We start from the raw sequence: 18,092 nt of genomic DNA, 5'->3' as shown, positions 1-18,092 counted from the left end.
ATACCAAAATTAATTGGAAAAATCACGTTTCCGTCAACATCAGCGAGCGGCCGCGCGCAGACACTGCCCGCTGCGGGGGAGCGGCTCGGACACTCATTTTAGCTCTTCGGGACGCCCAAAGGCCTCTGAGAGAAGCAACTTATTTGCAGTGATTCAAGAGGTAAAGATACTGTAAAAAAATGGGATCTCCACAGAAAACATAAACTTTGCCATTAGACGTGAACTCTGCGGTGGGAGTGCGTGTGAGGTTCATTGAAGCGCACGCATCTAGCAAAATGGACTGTATCTGTCAGCACCAGAGTAGAACAGGGTTCATGAACACGCTGCCCAGGGAAGGGGTTGAGGCACCATCCCTGGAGGTATTTAAAAGACGGGCAGATGTGGCGCTGGCAGACACGGTTTGGATTAGTGGTGGTTTTTGTCAGAGTTAGGTTGATGGTTGGACTGGATGATCTGAAAGATCCCTTCCAACCTAGGCAGTTCTATGATTCTGTGCTGTTTTGGATCTGTCCCTTATCCACCAGCGACCCTCACAGGAACAACCGGGACCACCTACAACAGGATTTCATTGTTTTGAGTTTTTACACCATTTCTTACACTGCAGCAGACACGGAGCATAGAGGAAACCTAGAAGAGCCAGAGAGATTTCTAGGTATGTTTATTAGACCAGGAATGCCACTGTACAAGTGGTATCAGAGAACAAATGCCATTACATGGTGATTTTTTCAGTGAAAGTTTAGACCAGTTTATTACAAGCAAAGGCTGTTACTCCCTCCATTCTTTTGGAGTGATTCTGCCAACAGGTGACAAGCCCCACTCAATTCCAGCTTGTGTTAACACCTGTAGGAGGATAAAAATCAAGATTATTAACTCTGAAATCAAAGAAACCTTCCTATAGAGGACTATTTCTATTGTTCTTGGTTTGTATTTCTTGTATTAGAACATGACATCTTATCTTCTAATAAAGCAAGTGGAATATATTTATATTGAATAGTATTTAAATACCTCCATTTTCTATCTCAAAATATCTAGCTTTTGAACAAAGAATCTCAAATGTAAAACCCCATCACCATACTGTTATTTTCATCTATAAATTTTTCTGCTAACACCTCTACCTGTATAGCTTAGAAATTGCGGGTAAAATAGAGAACATTTGTGTTTCTACTACATTTTAAAATCAAGCAATAGACACAGAAATGTGTGTAACAACTCAACATCAGAATATTAACTAGCACAACTTTAATTTCTATCACATTACTATTGACTTAAATAAAAAACTCCTGAATTCTGGCCATGTAAGTTATTTCAAACAAGTAACCCCTTGTGAAACTTAGCTTGCAAGTTTACAGCTACAGTCACAACAGAACAGTGGAAAAAAAAGGACAACTTACATATCCCCATACAGTAACAAAAGCTGCAGCTCCACCAAGGAGTACCAGGTTTCCATATTTATCATGGAAGTCAGGCTCATGTTTGCGATGAGCTTGTCTTACTGCAGTATGCCGAATGCCACGAGCTAATGAACATTAAAGAGAATTAGAAGTACAGAAATCAACTAAAATATACATTCAAACCATTCACAAGCCTCATCTCCCATCACTGGAGAGGCAAGCATAACCATTGAAAGACTTTATGAAAAGCTGAAAAAAATTGATCTTTTGGACTTAGAACTATGGAATGATTCCAGAACTTGGATATACAGAAAGCCTTGCATTTCGTTTCAGCTCTCCCAATTTCTCTCCAGAAAGTTACTCCTGAAGTCTAATTCCAGTAAGAAAATCCTCAACGTTATCTTTTTCATTAATATGTTTTCTTCGGGCCCTCAGTGTGGAAGTTGAAGTACACTTTTAAGTATTACTATTTCTCTAATAATATATTTTGTTTAGTACTTAAAAGTTTCAGATTTTTGCATGTAAATATCTATATTGTCAGTATGCGTACCTAATACAAGCATTTTCAGGATGAAGCTCAGCATCAGATTAAGCGGTTGAAGATAGTGGGTATCGGTAACACCTTTCCCTTCAAGATTTTTGAAGGGAGGGGAGGGAGGTGAAGAAGGAAGTGGAAATAACCGTGGGCCTTCACATAAGGTAAATAATAGAGAATGAAATGCAGGAGGATATCTTCAGATGACAGGATGTATGATGTACGTAGATGTAACGTATAAAAGGTATACTTATTAAGGAAAAAACAGGATTAAGAATGAGACCACCAGCTTCAAAACATGGAGACTGTTCAGTAATTGTGTACATTTGATGAGACAGCGATTTGTGCATAGAGATAAACATTACAAAATAGAGTATTTTATCAGGCCAGTGGTTCACATTTACCCAAACACAACTAGAGAAGATCTACTACATCCCTAGCATGCTGTGAGGCTGCATAAGTTTTTTTTTTTAAGCAGAAAAAAGAAGCTTGAATATCTATTGAGAAACACTGCTAATCTCGTTTATTTTAGGTGCACGCACCTCGGACACCACAAACCAGGATCAGCTCTGAAAGGGCTGGGTTAAGCATTGGGGAGTCTATCACTGAAGAGGTAATTTTACCCTTGAGTTTGAAGGCTGGTCACTGACTAACTACCTTGACACCTCAGGTAACAAGACCTAGACGTGCCTTTAGTTACCATCGAGGATAAAAAGCACCGAGGAAAGGAACGCAAGGTCAGCTCAAGTAAAAACAACTAGGAGGTAAGAGAGGCAGAAAAAAAGAGAGGAAAAAAAAAGCAGCAGACGAAGGACGACAAGAGAGTCGCCCGCAGCCCCTCAGCTGCCCTCACGACTGTTCAGGGACAGCCCTCACAGGGAAGGCACCCCACCGCGGGGAGACCCCCTGACGAAACCGCCTACTCCCGAGAAACACCCCCAGCACTTCTGCATTCCAGAGAGCCTCCTCCTTGCTTACCGGTGAGGTTCAGAGCAGCCTTTGCCACAGGGAACATGCTGACAGGCGAAGTACGGCCCTGCCCCCGCCGGGATGCCGGTACCCTTGGCGAGCGGTGAAAAACAAAATGGCCGCGCCGGAAGTGGCCGAGCCGCCGCGCTACCGAGCGGAGGCCTGTGGGTAACGGGGCCGCGCGGCGGCGGGGGAAAGGCGGCTCCTCGCTGCGGCGGAGGGAGAGCGGGGGAAGCCCCGTAGTCGGAAGAGAGGGGCCCCTCTCCCGTTTACAGACTCGGGAACACCCCACAAAAGACTGGGGGAGGCGGGCGCTGCCGTGAGGAAAGCGGTAAGAAGCTGCCGGCGGCTTCCCTGTTCGCAGTGTCAGGATGGCCGAGTGGTCTAAGGCGCCAGACTCAAGGCGTTCTGCGCCTTCCCGTGGCGGGTTGGGTATTCTGGTCTCCGTATGGAGGCGTGGGTTCGAATCCCACTTCTGACACGACTTTTTTTATTTGTGTTTTTTTCCCCCTGTGGGAATTTAAATTTATACAAGGGCTGAACAGCTATAGACACAGATTTTAGTGCAAACAGAAATTGCAGGGACATTCTGCGCGGCGCCAGAAATAATTTCTGTAACGTACGTGTCCCCGAATAGAAAAATAAAAAACGAAGCAGGAGTAAAACCACATTTCTGTGGCAATTACACTCAAGAGCCTGTAACCCATTACCCACCAGCTGAGGATTTCCCCGAGTACAATTTTAAGTGTCTTTTTAACACACAACCCAGGAATACACTTGCATGTATAGAACCATAGAATGGTTTGGGTTGGAAGGGACCTTAAAGATCATCCAGTTCCAGCCCCCTGCCCTGGGCAGGGACACCTCCCACTAGACCAGGTTGCTCCAAGCCCCATCCAGCCTGGCCTTGAACACCTCCAGGGATGGGGCAGCCACAGCTTCTCTGGGCAACCTGGGCCAGGGGCTCACCATCTTCAGAGTGAAAAATTTCTTCCTGATACCTAATCTAAATCTCCCCTCATTCAGTTTGAGGCCATTACCCCGTGTCCTATCACTATGTGCCCTTGTAAAAAGTCCCTCCCCATCTCTCCTGTAGCCCTTTTAGGTACTGGAAGGAGCTACAAGGTCTTCTGGATCCTTCTCTTCTCCAGGCTGAACAGCCCCAGCTCTCTCAGAGTGTCCTCATAGGAGAGGTGCTCCAGCACGTGATCATCTTCATGCCCCTTGCTTCGTTTAAAACTAAGCAAACGCACGCCTTTGGAGGAGCTACCGGTTAAGTTCCTTGGAGTTTTACTCTAGATTCCCTTTTTGATTTCTTGGGGCTTACCGACGTGAGGCCTGGCCCCGCGCAACGGAGCCGCCCCCCTCGGGGACCTCCAGCACACTGCGGCTGTGTAGCAGTTCGCAACGTCTGAATAACTGCAGGCGCTGAGGAAAGCCTGGGTGTATCCTGAAGGTGTAGGGCTGCAGCAGGGCAGCCGCGGCGCCCTCTCGAATGTGGGCGATGAAGGAAGACCCCCACCGCCATCTCCCCGGGGTCCCGGCCCCCCTCTGCGCGGCGCGGCGCGGCACTCAGACCCTCCCTCAGGGATCCACCAATCGCATGGCTCCAGCTTGCCTCGCTCCTATAGGCTAGCGGCAGCCCGTGCTGGGGGCAGGTTTAACGAATCAGAGACCGGCGGCCTGTCGCGGGCCGGCACCGCCACCAATAGGAAGCGGCTGGGCGGGGCTGCTCTGCCCGTGGGCCGGCGCCCGCCAATAGGCGCGAGGCGGCAGAGCGGGGCGGTTATGGCGGCGCTGCCGGGCCTGGCGCTGCTGCTGCTGCTGGCCTGGGGCGGGCTGCCCGCCGCCGGGCAGAAGCGGAAGGAGGTGGGGTGCCGCCGGGAGCCCCGCGGGCTGGGGCCCGGCAGGTCGCGGTGCTGGGGCGACCTGGCTCCACCCTGGGTCGGCCGTGGGCCTCCCCCAGCCTGAGGCTCGGCCGCCCCCGGCAGCGGCAGCCAGGCCCTGAGGGGAAGCCCGCGGGAGCGCCTGAGGGCTGAGCGGAGCATTTAGCGTTTTAGAATCATTGAGTTCTAATTTCTCTTTTATTTTCGTGCGTGTTTAATCCCAGGCTTTCCCGTTCTTGTCTTCTGCTGTGTGGGATGTGGAGGGGGAGAGTGGGTGGACTGGCTGTTTTTGGTTATAATTCCAAAGGTGTTCCTTATTTCCGGACATTTGACTCCTAGGGTTTGAACATGTCCCTCTATGTACTTGTGTCAGTTGTAAGTCAAAGAAGAGTAGTTTATTATTTACCCTAAAGTATTTATCTGAAGAAGGGTGTTAATAAGGAGTAGAGAAGTATTTTATGATAAAAGTGACATTTAGGGGTTTGTCACTTACCTAATACTTATTTGTATAATGTTATAGAATTGGTTGGCTCATTTTTAAAGAAAAGCTTAGTGTTGAGCGCTCTTCAGTTCTCCAGATATGTACTGAATCCTTTTTCTTTTCCAGCAACGCTGAAAATTAGGTGTTGAGCTCGCTTCCTTGGTGCTTCCATCTCTAGTGTTGATTCTGCTTCCACCAAGTTTTGAAATCTGAAAGAGTGTGATGCTTAGCATCAAATAAATACTGAGGAGTGATTTGGGCCAGTTTGTACATATAAAAGAAATCTTACAATTAGCAACATGAAAAAGTACTAGTGAGCTGATAGTCTTCACCAGCATGTGTAATACTAAGTGCTTAAAGACTGAGTGCTTAAAGCATGCATATTACTAAGTGGTTAAAGTAAATGTATAACATTAGCATGACTGTCAGAAGGATCTGTGAATGCCTTCAAGAATCTTAATGAAGTATCGCATCATGTGGAGAGTGTTCTTATGAAATACAGTGCGGCTCTTTGTTACGTCAAATCTAAAAACCTTCAAGATTGTACTGCGAGACTAGGAAAAAAAAAACAACAAAAAAATCAGTGTTTCTCTGACTTTATTTTCAGATGGTGTTATCAGAAAAAGTGAACCAGCTAATGGAGTGGGCTAGTAAGAGATCCGTTATTCGAATGAATGGAGACAAATTTCGACGCCTTGTGAAGGCACCACCCAGAAATTACTCAGTGATTGTGATGTTCACTGCTCTTCAGCCTCACAGACAGTGTGTTGTATGCAAGTATGGGCTTAATTTAGTCCTAAATTAGAAATGGGAAGTCATCATATGTTTTTAGGAAATTAAGTTTAAGAACAGGATAAAACTTTCATGTATGTAGGAGGAATATACTAGGGTACATTATAGTAGGTTTATATTTGAAATTAAACGTGTGGGAATATATATGTAATATGCATGTAAGAAAACAACATAGCCCTTAATTATTTATCTCCCTCCTAAAATAATTGTGGCTTTGCAGGGACAATGTTCATGCTGATAGGCTTCTGGAGAAACAGAGGGTGTAAACTCAACTTTCCTGGCATGAGCTGCTGAAAAAATGTTTGTAGAATTACTGCTGTCCAGGCAGTCTAAATGTTCTGCTAATTAATATGTTGATTGACACTTAATTATTTACAATTATAATGTGCTGGATCCTTAACCATATTATGGCCTTCCTGTATTAATCCAGAGGTGTCAGTGGTCTCTAAAGGTGATTTTTATACTTAGTTGAAATTAATTGGTTTCTTATCCTCTGATATGGAAAAGAGGGCACACCTATGCCCATTTTGATGCTGTGTTAACTAGTAAATCATGAGCTGCTGGATTCCACTTAAGATTTCAATTAGAATTGATCACTGCTTGTGTTCATGGACTCAACAAAACTTGCCCTTGCAAGTGCCAGATGCTTCCCTTGATTAAGATGAGTGTCTGGCCTTAAACTTTAACACTAGAAAATTAATGTGGGGTATGTGGTATGCACCTGTTAATGGGGTGGGTGGCTACAGCTCCCTCAGCTGTTTTATAGCTTTTGTTCTGGACAAACATATGATACAGCATCTCACTTTGTGTGTCTTACAGGCAAGCTGATGAGGAATACCAGATTCTGGCAAACTCCTGGCGATATTCCAGTGCATTTACCAACAAGATTTTTTTTGCTATGGTAGATTTTGATGAAGGCTCAGATGTATTTCAGATGGTAATGTCTTTCTTTTTCTCTTCTAATGTTATTTTTAACTCATGGTTTGAAGACTGAGGGCAAGAAGGCAAAGATATATACAAAACTTAGCGTTAAAATGGTTAAAGAAATAATTGAAAAGTTATAAGCTGCCACTCGGAAGATATGAGGAGAAGAGCAGAGGGCAGTAGCATGTTGGCAGTAGTATTAAGAGAACTGACAAATCTGGAATAGGCACTAGGAGTGAACTGGCTTCTCTGACTGGTTTTTCTGACTTTGTCTCCTATAATAACTTACAGTGTAATTATTAAGAAAATCTTTTATGATACATGAAGAGGCAAGATAGAAAGCACCAATGTTGTTAGGGACAGCTATTACAATTTTTATATTACTAGAGAATGATAAATTAGGCTTTCAATGTGTCTTAACTTAGTTTTTTTCAAGTACCCAGTCATTTTGCTTTTCTGCTAACAATATGTAACCATATTTTTTTTAAATGTATGAGAACATTGCATGTATGCTTGCAACTGTAGACCACATTAATAGTTCATTATAGTTTTGCAAATCTTAGCTCTTTTTTTAAAGAGATACTCATCTCTATTTAAAAGCTACACAATTTAGGCAATGGTATTTTATTAAATGGAAGCCTTTTGACTGGAGAAGGGGAAAGGGTTGTCTTTTATTATTATTCTTAACTTTTCCTGTAGTGTTATGTCAAAAATTAATTCATCAAGCTACAGCCTTTATAGATTATTGTATGTATTCCTATTTTGCAGATTTCTCTTCTCCAAGTAGTATTTAGAGAAGAAACAGATTAAAAAAAAACCTGAAATGCTATGGGAAAATAAGTGTTAGGAAAACATAGAGCTACATTTTATAAACAACTACTTTTGTTTACCTATTATAATATCCTCTTAGCTGGTCTGAATATTTTGAATTGATAGCTATTGATCTGAGTACTAACAAAGAAATGTAAATCGCTTTAGAAAGCATGATCAATGGTGTTTAAAAAAAAAAAATAGCCTTCTCAGAAGTAACAATTTTTTTTAAGACGGATAGTGACGGCACTAAAAAAATTTTGTTTCTCAATACCAAAAGCAGAAAAAAGCATGGAACACAGAATGGAAATTGCAGGAGTATATAGATAGCTTTTATGAAGTACAGAAATGCAAGCTACTGTGTGCTGTCTCTACTCTTTTTTTTTTTTTTAAGTCGTTGCCAGTGAAATCTATTTACTGAATACTTACTTCTTCTGATTGATGTAGTGATGATGTTGCAAGATACAAATGGAATAGAAATGTTTTACTAAAAAGGCCTTTCATGGTGCTGTATCTTCTGTGAATTTTCTAAATACAGCTAAACATGAATTCTGCTCCAACCTTCATTAACTTTCCTGCTAAAGGGAAGCCTAAAAGGGGTGACACGTACGAACTTCAGGTGCGTGGCTTTGCAGCTGAACAGCTTGCTCGTTGGGTGGCTGACAGAACTGATGTCAATGTAAGTATATACAGACTTTCCCCATCACCACCTCCGCAGCACTCCCCTACTGTGTAATTTCAGCTGTGAAATACCTCAGTTGTGTTCTGTGGCTAACGATCTGCTCTCAGATACTCTAAATACTTCTTGTCTACAAAATCGAATTGTGGCACGACAACATCTTTTAAGTTTTCTTGCATTCTGTGTTCTAATATTTTGCGTAATTCTGTATTTGATAAGATGGTAAAACTCATCTCCTGCTTTCTCCCTTTTCTGTTCCTATGGAAGAAAAACAGTCTTTAAATTATTAGGTAGGGTAAAGGTGTATAAAACTGAAGCTACAGTAACGAGGGAAGAAGCATTACTTACTTCCCAAGTCAGATGTGTTATATAGAAAATTTGTATGTGTGTTGATTATTCCCCCCTGCTCCCTCCTCCCCTCTAATATATCGTGGGTTTTTTTAGCAGGAGTGTGGGTATGATGTATAATCCCATTGAGGGAAAATAATTTAAATACCTGTTTAGATTCGTGTGATAAGGCCACCAAACTATGCTGGACCATTGATGTTAGGACTGCTTCTGGCTGTTGTCGGAGGCCTCGTGTATTTGCGTGGAAGCAATCTGGATTTTCTGTACAACAAAACTGGCTGGGCGTTTGCTGCTTTGGTGAGTAATTATAACTATTGTCTACCTGTTGTCATGAGTTTTGTAGCAATTCAAGTCTTTAAAAGTCTTTCTATTTAAAGATGCTTAAACCTGTTAGAGGAAAACGAGGTGCACTTAGTTTTACTTTTGGGTAGTCTGATAATACTTGGTCTTGGTCTTTTCAGCTCAGTTAATGCTTGATTGGATGCCTTTTATACAGATAAAAGGTAGGACAATACTTAGTCTAAGATTGTATTCCAGACCAGTACATTTTGGTATGAAATGAAAAGAAATTGGGTAAAAAAATAAAATAAAAAAGTCCCTATTAATTTGTGTTTCTTCTTTTCCTTTCAGTGTTTTGTGTTAGCAATGACATCAGGCCAAATGTGGAACCACATTAGAGGTCCACCCTATGCTCATAAGAATCCCCATACAGGACAAGTGGTAAGTCTTTTCTTTGTTTTCTTTTCTACATTTTTGTTGTATTTCTACAGAATAAGGGGTATACTAAAAGAGGCAAGTCAGAGTGCAAATTCTATTCTTGCCTTCTTTCTTTGTAAGTCAGTGAGTCTAACCACTCCTGCAATGAGCAAGGCAAATCAGAGAGCTGTTGATTAGTTCAGAGAGGATCTGTCTTCTCTTAAATATGCCTGTGAAAGAGTGGTGGTGTTTTGTGCGAGGCAGGAGCGTTAGAGCTCCAGTCAAGATTTAGATTTTCTTCCAATTAGCTTTATCCTTTTCTTCTCTTTAAGCCAAGAAGAAACTCTTTTGAAAACTCTTGCTTTAGTTCGAAGAAATTACAAAATACTGATCTTAATCCAAAACAAAGTGCTCTGTTGTGTAATTGCATTGTGATAACTTCAGCCCTTACCTAGAATTCCATTTTTGGTAGGAATGACCTTCCTGCCCGTTCAATGATTCATTAATTCTGTAAAGAATGGTAGCATTAGTTCTGTGATGTTCTAAGAGTAAGGGCAAATGTTGCATAAGGGTTTTTTAGGTGTCTTACTTTCTGTGCTCAGTAATAAACTTTTAAGAGAGAGAATGAGAAATGCAATTCTTAATCATCTGAGAAATATTAAGATTAATTTACCATCTAGCAGCATGTTCAGTTTCATGTTAGGGACTGCTTGAGGTGCTTTCCATGCAGTAAAGCATTAGACAGCAGTCATGGATGGTGCTCTGCTGGCAATGGGACATATGGGTTCCAAAGTATTACTTCGAGGTTTTTCTGTTGTGTTAATACCTAGAAAGATCAAGGTCTTTTTGTGTAGGAACTTGGATTATTCTAGTAATCACAGAAAGCTAAGATGGTACTAAAATAATGCTCTAGTGTAAAAAGGATAGCATACAGAGTAACCAGAACTATTTGCTAACAAGTTGTTTGGATTGGGGGGTGTGCGTGTGTTCCCATCTTGCTTCAGAATCTAAGGTGAGCATTTCTTTCATCCTTCCTATTGTTCTCCTTCCAATTCTCCATCTCCCCAAAATGTAAAAGTAAATAAAGTGATACATCTTGGAGGAAGCACAATGACAATGCTCTCTGCTTTTATTCTGAGGGTAGATTAATTTAAATTACTTGGTCTCTTCCATTTCTCTGACCTCCTGTGTGTCTTTTAACCATTTCTATTTGTTTTCATGTCTTCTCTTCAGCATTTGTTTACCTGTGACATTTGCCATCCTCTATCTTGTATGTATATTGTATCCCTAGTTCTGAAGCGACATGATAGTTCTAAATTGCCATGCAGCAAAATAAGGTGTTTATGTTGAGTCTTCCATGTTAAACAGTCCTGCTGAGCCTGGGGATTTCATGTTTAAGCTGGTCATTTTAGCTCATACACCCATCTAATGACTTCCATATAAAAACATCTTTCTTCAAGATTCTTAAGGTAAATTAATGTCTAGTGACCTTAGACGTAGGAAATGTCATTCTTTGGAAAAATCAGTTTTAACATCACTTGAAATTTACTGCTCTGTACATAATACAAAATGAGATACACTGTAGAAGTAGTCAGAATGTACTGAGAGCACTGCATCTCTTCAGGTGCTTACGCATCACATATTGGCTTTTCTCATGTATTTTACTCAGGAGGGAATTAATTTGGTGAAATGTCTTTTCAGGCCCAGTTAGGTGGGTAAGGCCCTCTATTTTTCCATAAAAAGTGGATCTGCTTATCAGACTTTTTTTCCTACTTAAATAAAACAACGCAACCATAGTGATGTAAAGCTTCCCATAAGGGATTAAAAAAATGGTATTCTCTCACAAATTTCAAATTTTCTGTTAACCCAGTTGGTTACTATTAATGGAAATAAAACTAAGCCAACTTACTGAGAGGAAGTTCTCATATTCTAAATGTGTTCTTGAAAACACTTCCTTTAGTTTCTTCTGTTTACATCATTCCTAAGCCTTTTTGAGACTGAAGAATAAAGCTTCGATGGTATTGGTAATGATGTTCCTTTTCCTGGTATGCCATGAAAAAGACGTCAAATGCTTGGTTCTGGAACCAAGTGAGTAGGGCTCACAAGCAGAGGAGCAACGTATGTAACCTAAGAATCCAAGTCTGGGAATGGATCAGATTCAGATCGCAGTGGGTGCAGGAGGCCATAATTATGGTATTTTGCCCTGATGAACAGGGGATCTGGACCATGAAGGTTGTAGCTGCACTTGCACTTCTTATAATCTGAATGATACTTTGGGTTGATTGTGCATGTTAATAAAAGAAGGATATTTGACACTGACACAGCTCCCCCCTCAAATCCATAGTCAATGGATGAAATTGTTCATGCTCTAACTTCTGTCTACTGAAAGAGACCGAGTTCCAAGCTCTATAGATGTTGGTAATTGAGTCAAAGTTGACTCCAGTCTTTTCTAAATTCAATTATGCTTTGTCTCTTACAGAACTATATCCATGGAAGCAGCCAAGCCCAATTTGTGGCAGAAACACACATTGTTCTTCTGTTTAGTATCCTTCCTACTGAGAAGCATGTGGTTGGTGATGATTTTTCTGTTAGCTTATGCAGCTGCTTTTTCTATGAGACTACTTTGTCAAGCTCGTTACTGTCACCTGATACTGATGCAGAAGCTTGTAGAGCCTTCTGTGCTAACAGTTACGCTTTTTCTATGCCAGTGATATTTAACTTAAATAGAAAAATGTTTACTGCTTTCTCACCACCTTTTTCCTTGCTTAATGACTGAGATTAATACAGTGTTAAAGATGTGGATCTTTGTGGAATCATAAGATTCTTCAGGATAGCCCCTGTTCCTCTGTGCGTGTCTCTTGTCTCTTTCAATCTGGCAGACTTAGTTGTTGCTTTGGTGTTTAATTTCTTCCTCTATTACTGATCTTTTTTCTTTTATTTCTTTGCTTACCTTCTTTACTTTTAATCTTTCCACTCGTTTGTGGATTCAGGATTTTTCCATGCCAGTATTATGCCATCAAGACAGGCAAGCAGAAACTTGCAGGTTGAGAGCTTTTGCATGTCTCATTTGTATAAAAATGTTTCTTTGGAGTCATAAGAGTTGTAAGTCACTCTAAAATTCAATGTTCTTTTCTTATGTTCCCACATACATGTTTTTGACCCAACATCTGCAACTTCAGTTATCTCTGACTCAAGCTTTTCTTTCTTGTCTTGTCACCTGTGTCAGTCTGTGCATTATTTTATCTTTTATTCAGGATTTTTTATTTTATTTGAGAGTGTCTTTTTTTCCTGCAGCTTCACAGTCCCAAATTGTTTACATTTTATAGTACACAAGTATAGCAGACTTACTGCAGGCACATTATTTCAAAACTTCATTCAAAGTGCCTGTCCTCTTCACGGCTTGACAGTGATTAACAAGTCTCTGTTGCAACCCAGTGTTCTTTAACAGAGTGACTTCTGGTGATTTCCTCCTTTTCTCTTCTTGTTTTATCTATTCAAAATCCAAATTTCAGCAAGTGAAACATTGGGATTTTGTAATAAAATAATATAAAGTAAGCAATTGATGTTTAAATATGCTGGTGTTAAAAGAACTTCAGCTCTCTTGCTGTGTATTCATTATAAAGGATTTTTTTTTAACTTAAAATGTCCATTTGGAAGGGGACTTCTGATCTTTTTTTAATTATTCTTGCACTTCTGATGCGCTCAGTCAAATTCAACCTAGAAACTTTTTTGTAGATGTTTACTTGTGTTATTGCAATCCTTCATGTTACAGACCCAATCTACCAGTCGCTGCAGACATTTAAAATAGTAGGAGTTGGCAAGGTTCCCGAAGGCTGAAGTCGCTTTTCTCTTGTGCTCAAGGTAGACTGTATCTGAAATGGGAGATTTCTTAACGGTCCCATTGCAGTCAGTGCTAAGTATTTCTCCTTTCCGGAGGATTGGGACTGAACCTCTATCATGAAATGGAATGAAATCTTTGAGAATTTGGTATTTTGTTCCACTGTTCTGCTTTGCTAGGATTCACTCTTTGCAAATGTTAGGCCTTTTAAGTTGTCTGTGCTTCCTTAAGCTTCATTCACAAGCTTTAATTATTCTTTTTAATTGAAGAATTATAAAAGACTGAAATATTGCTACTTGGAAGAGATCCTGTAGATTAAATATTGCATGCATTTTATTCATTCTATTAGCTGAGTATAATACAGAAGTTGAATTCCTTTTGGGATTTTCCAGTGGGGTAGAACAGCAGTAGGAGTGAACTGAGCTCTCTGGGAAGGAATGCTGTTTCATGACAAGCTGAAATAATAAATGCATGTTTTTAATTTTGTGTCACCACCTACTATATTTTCCAGTTTATATTTTAAACTTTGTATTTATTGTCTCTTAAAAGTTGACTATGAATACCTTTTATTTGCCTTTTCCCCCCATATTTGCTGGTTTAGCTGGGAAGTCTTAAATTTTTCCATTGAGTTTTAACGTCCCAGGTATGGCATGGGAGCTGAATTTACAAGATTAGGAATGAGTGTATTGAGTCTATTGTATTTTGTCAATTTAGCCTTAACTAGCATTCATAGATGGTGGTGTTACTTTAGGAATGGTACTCCTCCACGAAGCTGCTACTTCGGACATGGATGTGGGGAAAAGAAAAAGTAAGTACTAATAATTTTCTTTCTAAGAGAAGGTATTTTCAGTAAAGACTTTTGATATACTATTTAATAGAAATGCTTTTGCACTGTTGGTTTTTGTACACTTCCCGCCTCTAAGCAGAAGTGAATCGTTTGTTTTTTTGGCAGCATTTGGAGTTGCTTAGCAAACTGCAAGATAAACTCAAAGCCCTTTTGGGAAATGGGGAGATACAAAGATGCTTTGCAGCATTTTGCTAGTAAGGGAGAGAAGGGACTTAATTTCTCTTAAAGCAATGGTATAAAATTGGTTTACAGTAACTCTAGAGGTGTTATCTGACCTAATCTGTAAACATTACAGAATGCTTTTGAAGCTTCCAGTCACTGTGGTGTTTTTGGAGACAGCTGTCAAATTACCAGAATCTTGTTCTGCATCTCTTACAGTCATGTGTATTGCTGGGATTGGCTTGGTGGTGCTGTTCTTCAGCTGGCTGCTGTCTGTCTTCAGATCTAAATACCATGGCTACCCATACAGGTATGTCTCTTTTGCCACTTCAGTCATTGTTTTCCTGTGCGTTGCAATACAGGTACAACGCCATAGCCTTCTTTAAAGAAGGTGGGTAAACACAAAGGAGGGTTTAAAGATTGAGAGCAGTATAGGTTTGGTTTTGGTTTTTGTGTTTGTTTTTTTTTCTTCTGGACTGTATGCTTGTGAATGAATCTGTTGCTGCTGACTTCTGTCTCCTTGTCTGGTAATATTAATTTAAACCAGAATGGAGAAATAGGCAAAGGGCCTATTTCTGAAATCTAATCTGGTGGGAAGTACTCCTTTAAAAATGTTCCACTTGCTTCTCAATGAGTGGCCATGTTGGTCAATATAATCACCAGAAATAATGGTATTTGGTGGATGTTGCGATTTTTCAGTCTGGACAAAGGAAAGATTCTGGTACTCTCCTATTCATGCCATTACATATTATAAAATGTTTCTATTTTTGTAGTGATATCTCAGCCAATATATACTGAAAACAAGTGTCTCTTTTTCTACTTTTCCTCCATATCCATACATCTTGATTATTAATCCTTATTTGTAAGAACAAGGAGGATGGCTGATGCTTTAAAGCTGCGTATATTTTGGGATTGCTTGTGTAAAGAGTCTAACGCTACTAATTGACTGCTTAATATATATATGACTGGTATAGATATCTTTTGTGTTTTTACATTTACACGTAAAACATGTTTTTACATGTTTTTATGCATTTTGAAGGAATAAATACATGCTGAGGGACCAGCTTCTAACCATTTCAGCTTCTGCAATGAGTTTAATTTTCTGGAAGGCTAATCCCGTAGGCAAATATTACCCCCTTTCTATGGGAAGTCATTTTTTAAAAAAAAAAAAATCTAAACACTAAAGTTTGTTATTTCATGAAGACTTTTCTCAAGACCAGAAGAGAGCTGAACTTATTCCCTGTTTAATAGCTTGTCAGCATTTATTCTGGTCTATGCAATGGTCGTATGTGCTTCTGCTAACTTTGTAGGTAAGATGTGGTTATCGTAACTTCTGAGTTACTAGAAAACTCGCTTTTAAGTGACTTCTCCACAGCTGCTTATGTTGTTGTTGCATCCGGGCCAGTTTCTCATTCTGATTTTCTCGGGATATATGAAAGCTAAGTGGAATGTTGCACACCTTTTGTTTCTTATAAAATTAATAAGAACGTTTGCTATTTTGTACCTGCAGTTTCCTAATGAGTTAAAGGATTCCGGAATCTGTAACATCAGAAAGACGGTGACCCTGAAATGGCGTGTAATGGAATGGAAGAGCTAAAAGCGTGTGGTTCGTGCTACCTCTCTTTACACTGAATGAGATAGTTAAACACTGAACCAAAGATGACATGTAGTGCCTTAAATATAAGAAGCAATTTGCTCTGAAGGACACAGAGTATTAAGATGCAATCTCTTTTTCATAAGCTTTACATCTTCTTAAACAGCTCTACTTCTAGTGAAATTCAGAATTTAATGCTTAGAACTACATTTCTGTAGACTAGCTAGAAACAATACTTTAAATTCAATGGGATAATCTGTTTTCCATATGTTTCTTTTTCCCCTCAAATATTTATCACTTTATTTCCTGATTGTGCATAGCAGGTGACAATAACTTCTCTGTCATGCCTCTTCATGGTTGAGAAAACATCTTCATGTACCTGGAAATCTTTTCCTTCAGTCTGTGTGCAACCCTTGGAGCATACTCCGAATTCCAGTGTGGAATGTGCATATTCTAGAGCTGTATCTCATTTTTGAGATTAACCGCTGTATGATGCGAGAGGTTGTTTCACAGACGAAGGGGGAATTTTAAACAGGTAGAACAGAGTTATTAATTATTAATTAATTATTCATTAAAAACTTTCTTTGCCAAATGCTGAAACTGCAACATTTACGTTTTAAACATTTGCTCAGAGACAAAAAAATATTGTTATGCTGACCAACACTCACACTCTCCAAAACAAAAAGCAAAGCTCCAAAGGTAACTAGCTATCTGTAGCATGAATTAAAGGTTGCTAAGTGGCTTTCAAGTTACTGCTCGAAGCCCTGACAAACCAACAAGTATCAGATTTTTGGGCACTATGTAAATTCTTGCATTCTCCATTTATTTTCTCCCAAGTTTTTATCCTTGAGGAGGATATGGGAGTGGGCAGAGATATCTAATCCCAGGATAAATATTGTTACCCCAGGAAAGATTTGTTAGCCTTACAGTTGAATGTATGTGCCTTTTGCTCTCTCCTTTTGGTTCTCTTGCCTGACAAAGATACTTTGCCTTAAGGATTCTTGAGTGGAAGACATTGTGCCTCAGCCCAAACCATTGTGTAGTTCAGCACCTGCACTACAGGAAATCTTTGCAGTGTGATTCAGTAATACTTCCTTTCCATAGGCTGTGGCCAGCCTTGGAGGTTACTAATCAGAGGAAAATATGATGAGACTTCTGTCTCCTGCTTTCCCTTTCCCCTGTGTCAAGGCATTATAGAATTTGGATGCTTTAGATTGACTCTTGGAAAGGACTATATCATTCAAAGTAGAATGTTATTATTATGCAATTTTGCTAAATTAACACATATTTCAAGTGCCTTAACTTCACTAATTTACTTGTTTGATGTTTCAACTTGTTGAGATTCATTTTTCTATGCCATACAAAATGACAAGCCTTAGTGGAATGGATAAATGGTGTGCCTGACTGGATTTTGGACAAGTTTCAATAAAATTTTTTTTAGTCTAATCCATGCTCCTGTGTCTTTTGAACTTTAGCATAAAACAAACCAACCTTGTTTCTTCCACTGTTGCTTCAATGTGTTAATAAAAATGTGTATATAGCAAATAACCTCAGTATGGCTGAGTAGACTGTGTTAGTAGCATGTTTATGTGGGAAATTACAGCCCAAAATGTCAATACTAGAAGTCTTCTCGGGTAGCCACCTTAACAGCATGAAGATTGCATGGATTTTACTTGTCTTTGATAGCTGTCCTGAGGTGAAAAGCTTGGCTTCCTGGAGTCCTAGACAGATCCACTAATAGCATTTCTGGAGGTGGAATCTAATTAGTGCTGTAGATTTGCCTGGAACATCTCTGGACTACTATGCCTGTTGTTTATTTTCCTGCCCTGTTGGTACAATGCTTCCAATAAACTTTAAGGTTGGTTGTAATTCAGTCATTAGCAATGCAGGTAAAAGTCTTACAAATCTCATTCTAAAGTTGTAATGTTTTTTCTTAAACGTTCAGACTTGTTTTCTGGCGTGGTACATGCTTTTTAGAGGGATAGGATAAAGTATCTAATTATTTATTGACTAACTTTAGACAGTTGCATATCATGCTGACTGATGGTGGAGACACGTTGACTTCCACTTAAGGTGGTATAGAGGTTAAGAGTTTTGGGTTTTTCTCTTTTTCCATGCTGACATATGAAATGAAAATAATGCT

The 18,092-nt window shown here is 39.9% G+C and overlaps 2 protein-coding genes and 1 non-coding gene across 7 annotated transcripts; 2 read left to right on the top strand and 1 right to left on the bottom strand.

Annotated features, from left to right (window-relative positions):
• The first annotated feature begins 30 nt into the window (after positions 1-30).
• On the top strand, positions 31-17,395 carry MAGT1 (magnesium transporter 1). 5 transcript variants are annotated; one of them, XM_074600401.1, is made up of 11 exons: positions 31-160; positions 2,459-2,539; positions 5,870-6,039; positions 6,874-6,991; positions 8,327-8,467; positions 8,972-9,112; positions 9,446-9,535; positions 11,991-12,054; positions 14,083-14,157; positions 14,575-14,665; positions 15,866-17,395. In XM_074600401.1, the coding sequence occupies exons 3-11, from the start codon at positions 5,870-5,872 to the stop codon at positions 15,879-15,881; spliced, it is 906 nt and encodes a 301-aa protein (XP_074456502.1). In that variant the 5' UTR covers positions 31-160; positions 2,459-2,539; the 3' UTR covers positions 15,882-17,395. The 5 variants fall into 5 exon arrangements, with proteins under 5 accessions (XP_074456502.1, XP_074456504.1, XP_074456500.1 ...); XM_074600403.1 differs by lacking the exons at positions 31-160; positions 2,459-2,539 and adding an exon at positions 3,081-3,226; XM_074600399.1 differs by lacking the exons at positions 31-160; positions 2,459-2,539 and adding an exon at positions 4,635-4,764.
• Positions 642-3,299, bottom strand: COX7B (cytochrome c oxidase subunit 7B). The gene is made up of 3 exons (XM_074600405.1): positions 2,905-3,299; positions 1,392-1,516; positions 642-840 (listed from the first exon to the last, which is right to left on the bottom strand). The coding sequence occupies exons 1-3, from the start codon at positions 2,939-2,941 to the stop codon at positions 766-768; spliced, it is 237 nt and encodes a 78-aa protein (XP_074456506.1). The 5' UTR covers positions 2,942-3,299; the 3' UTR covers positions 642-765.
• TRNAL-CAA (transfer RNA leucine (anticodon CAA)) lies at positions 3,261-3,376 on the top strand. Its single transcript has 2 exons — positions 3,261-3,298; positions 3,331-3,376. It is a non-coding gene; the product is annotated as a tRNA-Leu (tRNA).
• Positions 17,396-18,092: the final 697 nt, after the last annotated feature.

The sequence above is a fragment of the Larus michahellis genome, chromosome 9 (genome assembly GCF_964199755.1).
Source record: "Larus michahellis chromosome 9, bLarMic1.1, whole genome shotgun sequence".
Taxonomy (NCBI): domain Eukaryota; kingdom Metazoa; phylum Chordata; class Aves; order Charadriiformes; family Laridae; genus Larus; species Larus michahellis.
Note: the sequence above shows the minus strand (reverse complement) of the source record. Positions and strands in the feature narration are given on the sequence as shown.

Excerpts from the sequence above, each read along its gene's own strand:
- MAGT1 (XM_074600399.1), top strand. The coding sequence starts at position 4,684 with ATGGCGGCGCTGCCGGGCCTGGCGCTGCTGCTGCTGCTGGCCTGGGGC. Across the intron at positions 4,765-5,869 it reads CCGGGCAGAAGCGGAAGGAG|ATGGTGTTATCAGAAAAAGT; the intron begins GTGGGGTGCCGC and ends CTTTATTTTCAG. Across the intron at positions 12,055-14,082 it reads ACACATTGTTCTTCTGTTTA|ATGGTGGTGTTACTTTAGGA; the intron begins GTATCCTTCCTA and ends TAGCATTCATAG.
- COX7B (XM_074600405.1), bottom strand. The coding sequence starts at position 2,941 with ATGTTCCCTGTGGCAAAGGCTGCTCTGAACCTCACCG. Across the intron at positions 1,517-2,904 it reads GGCTGCTCTGAACCTCACCG|CTCGTGGCATTCGGCATACT; the intron begins GTAAGCAAGGAG and ends AATGTTCATTAG. Across the intron at positions 841-1,391 it reads TTGTTACTGTATGGGGATAT|GTGTTAACACAAGCTGGAAT; the intron begins GTAAGTTGTCCT and ends ATCCTCCTACAG.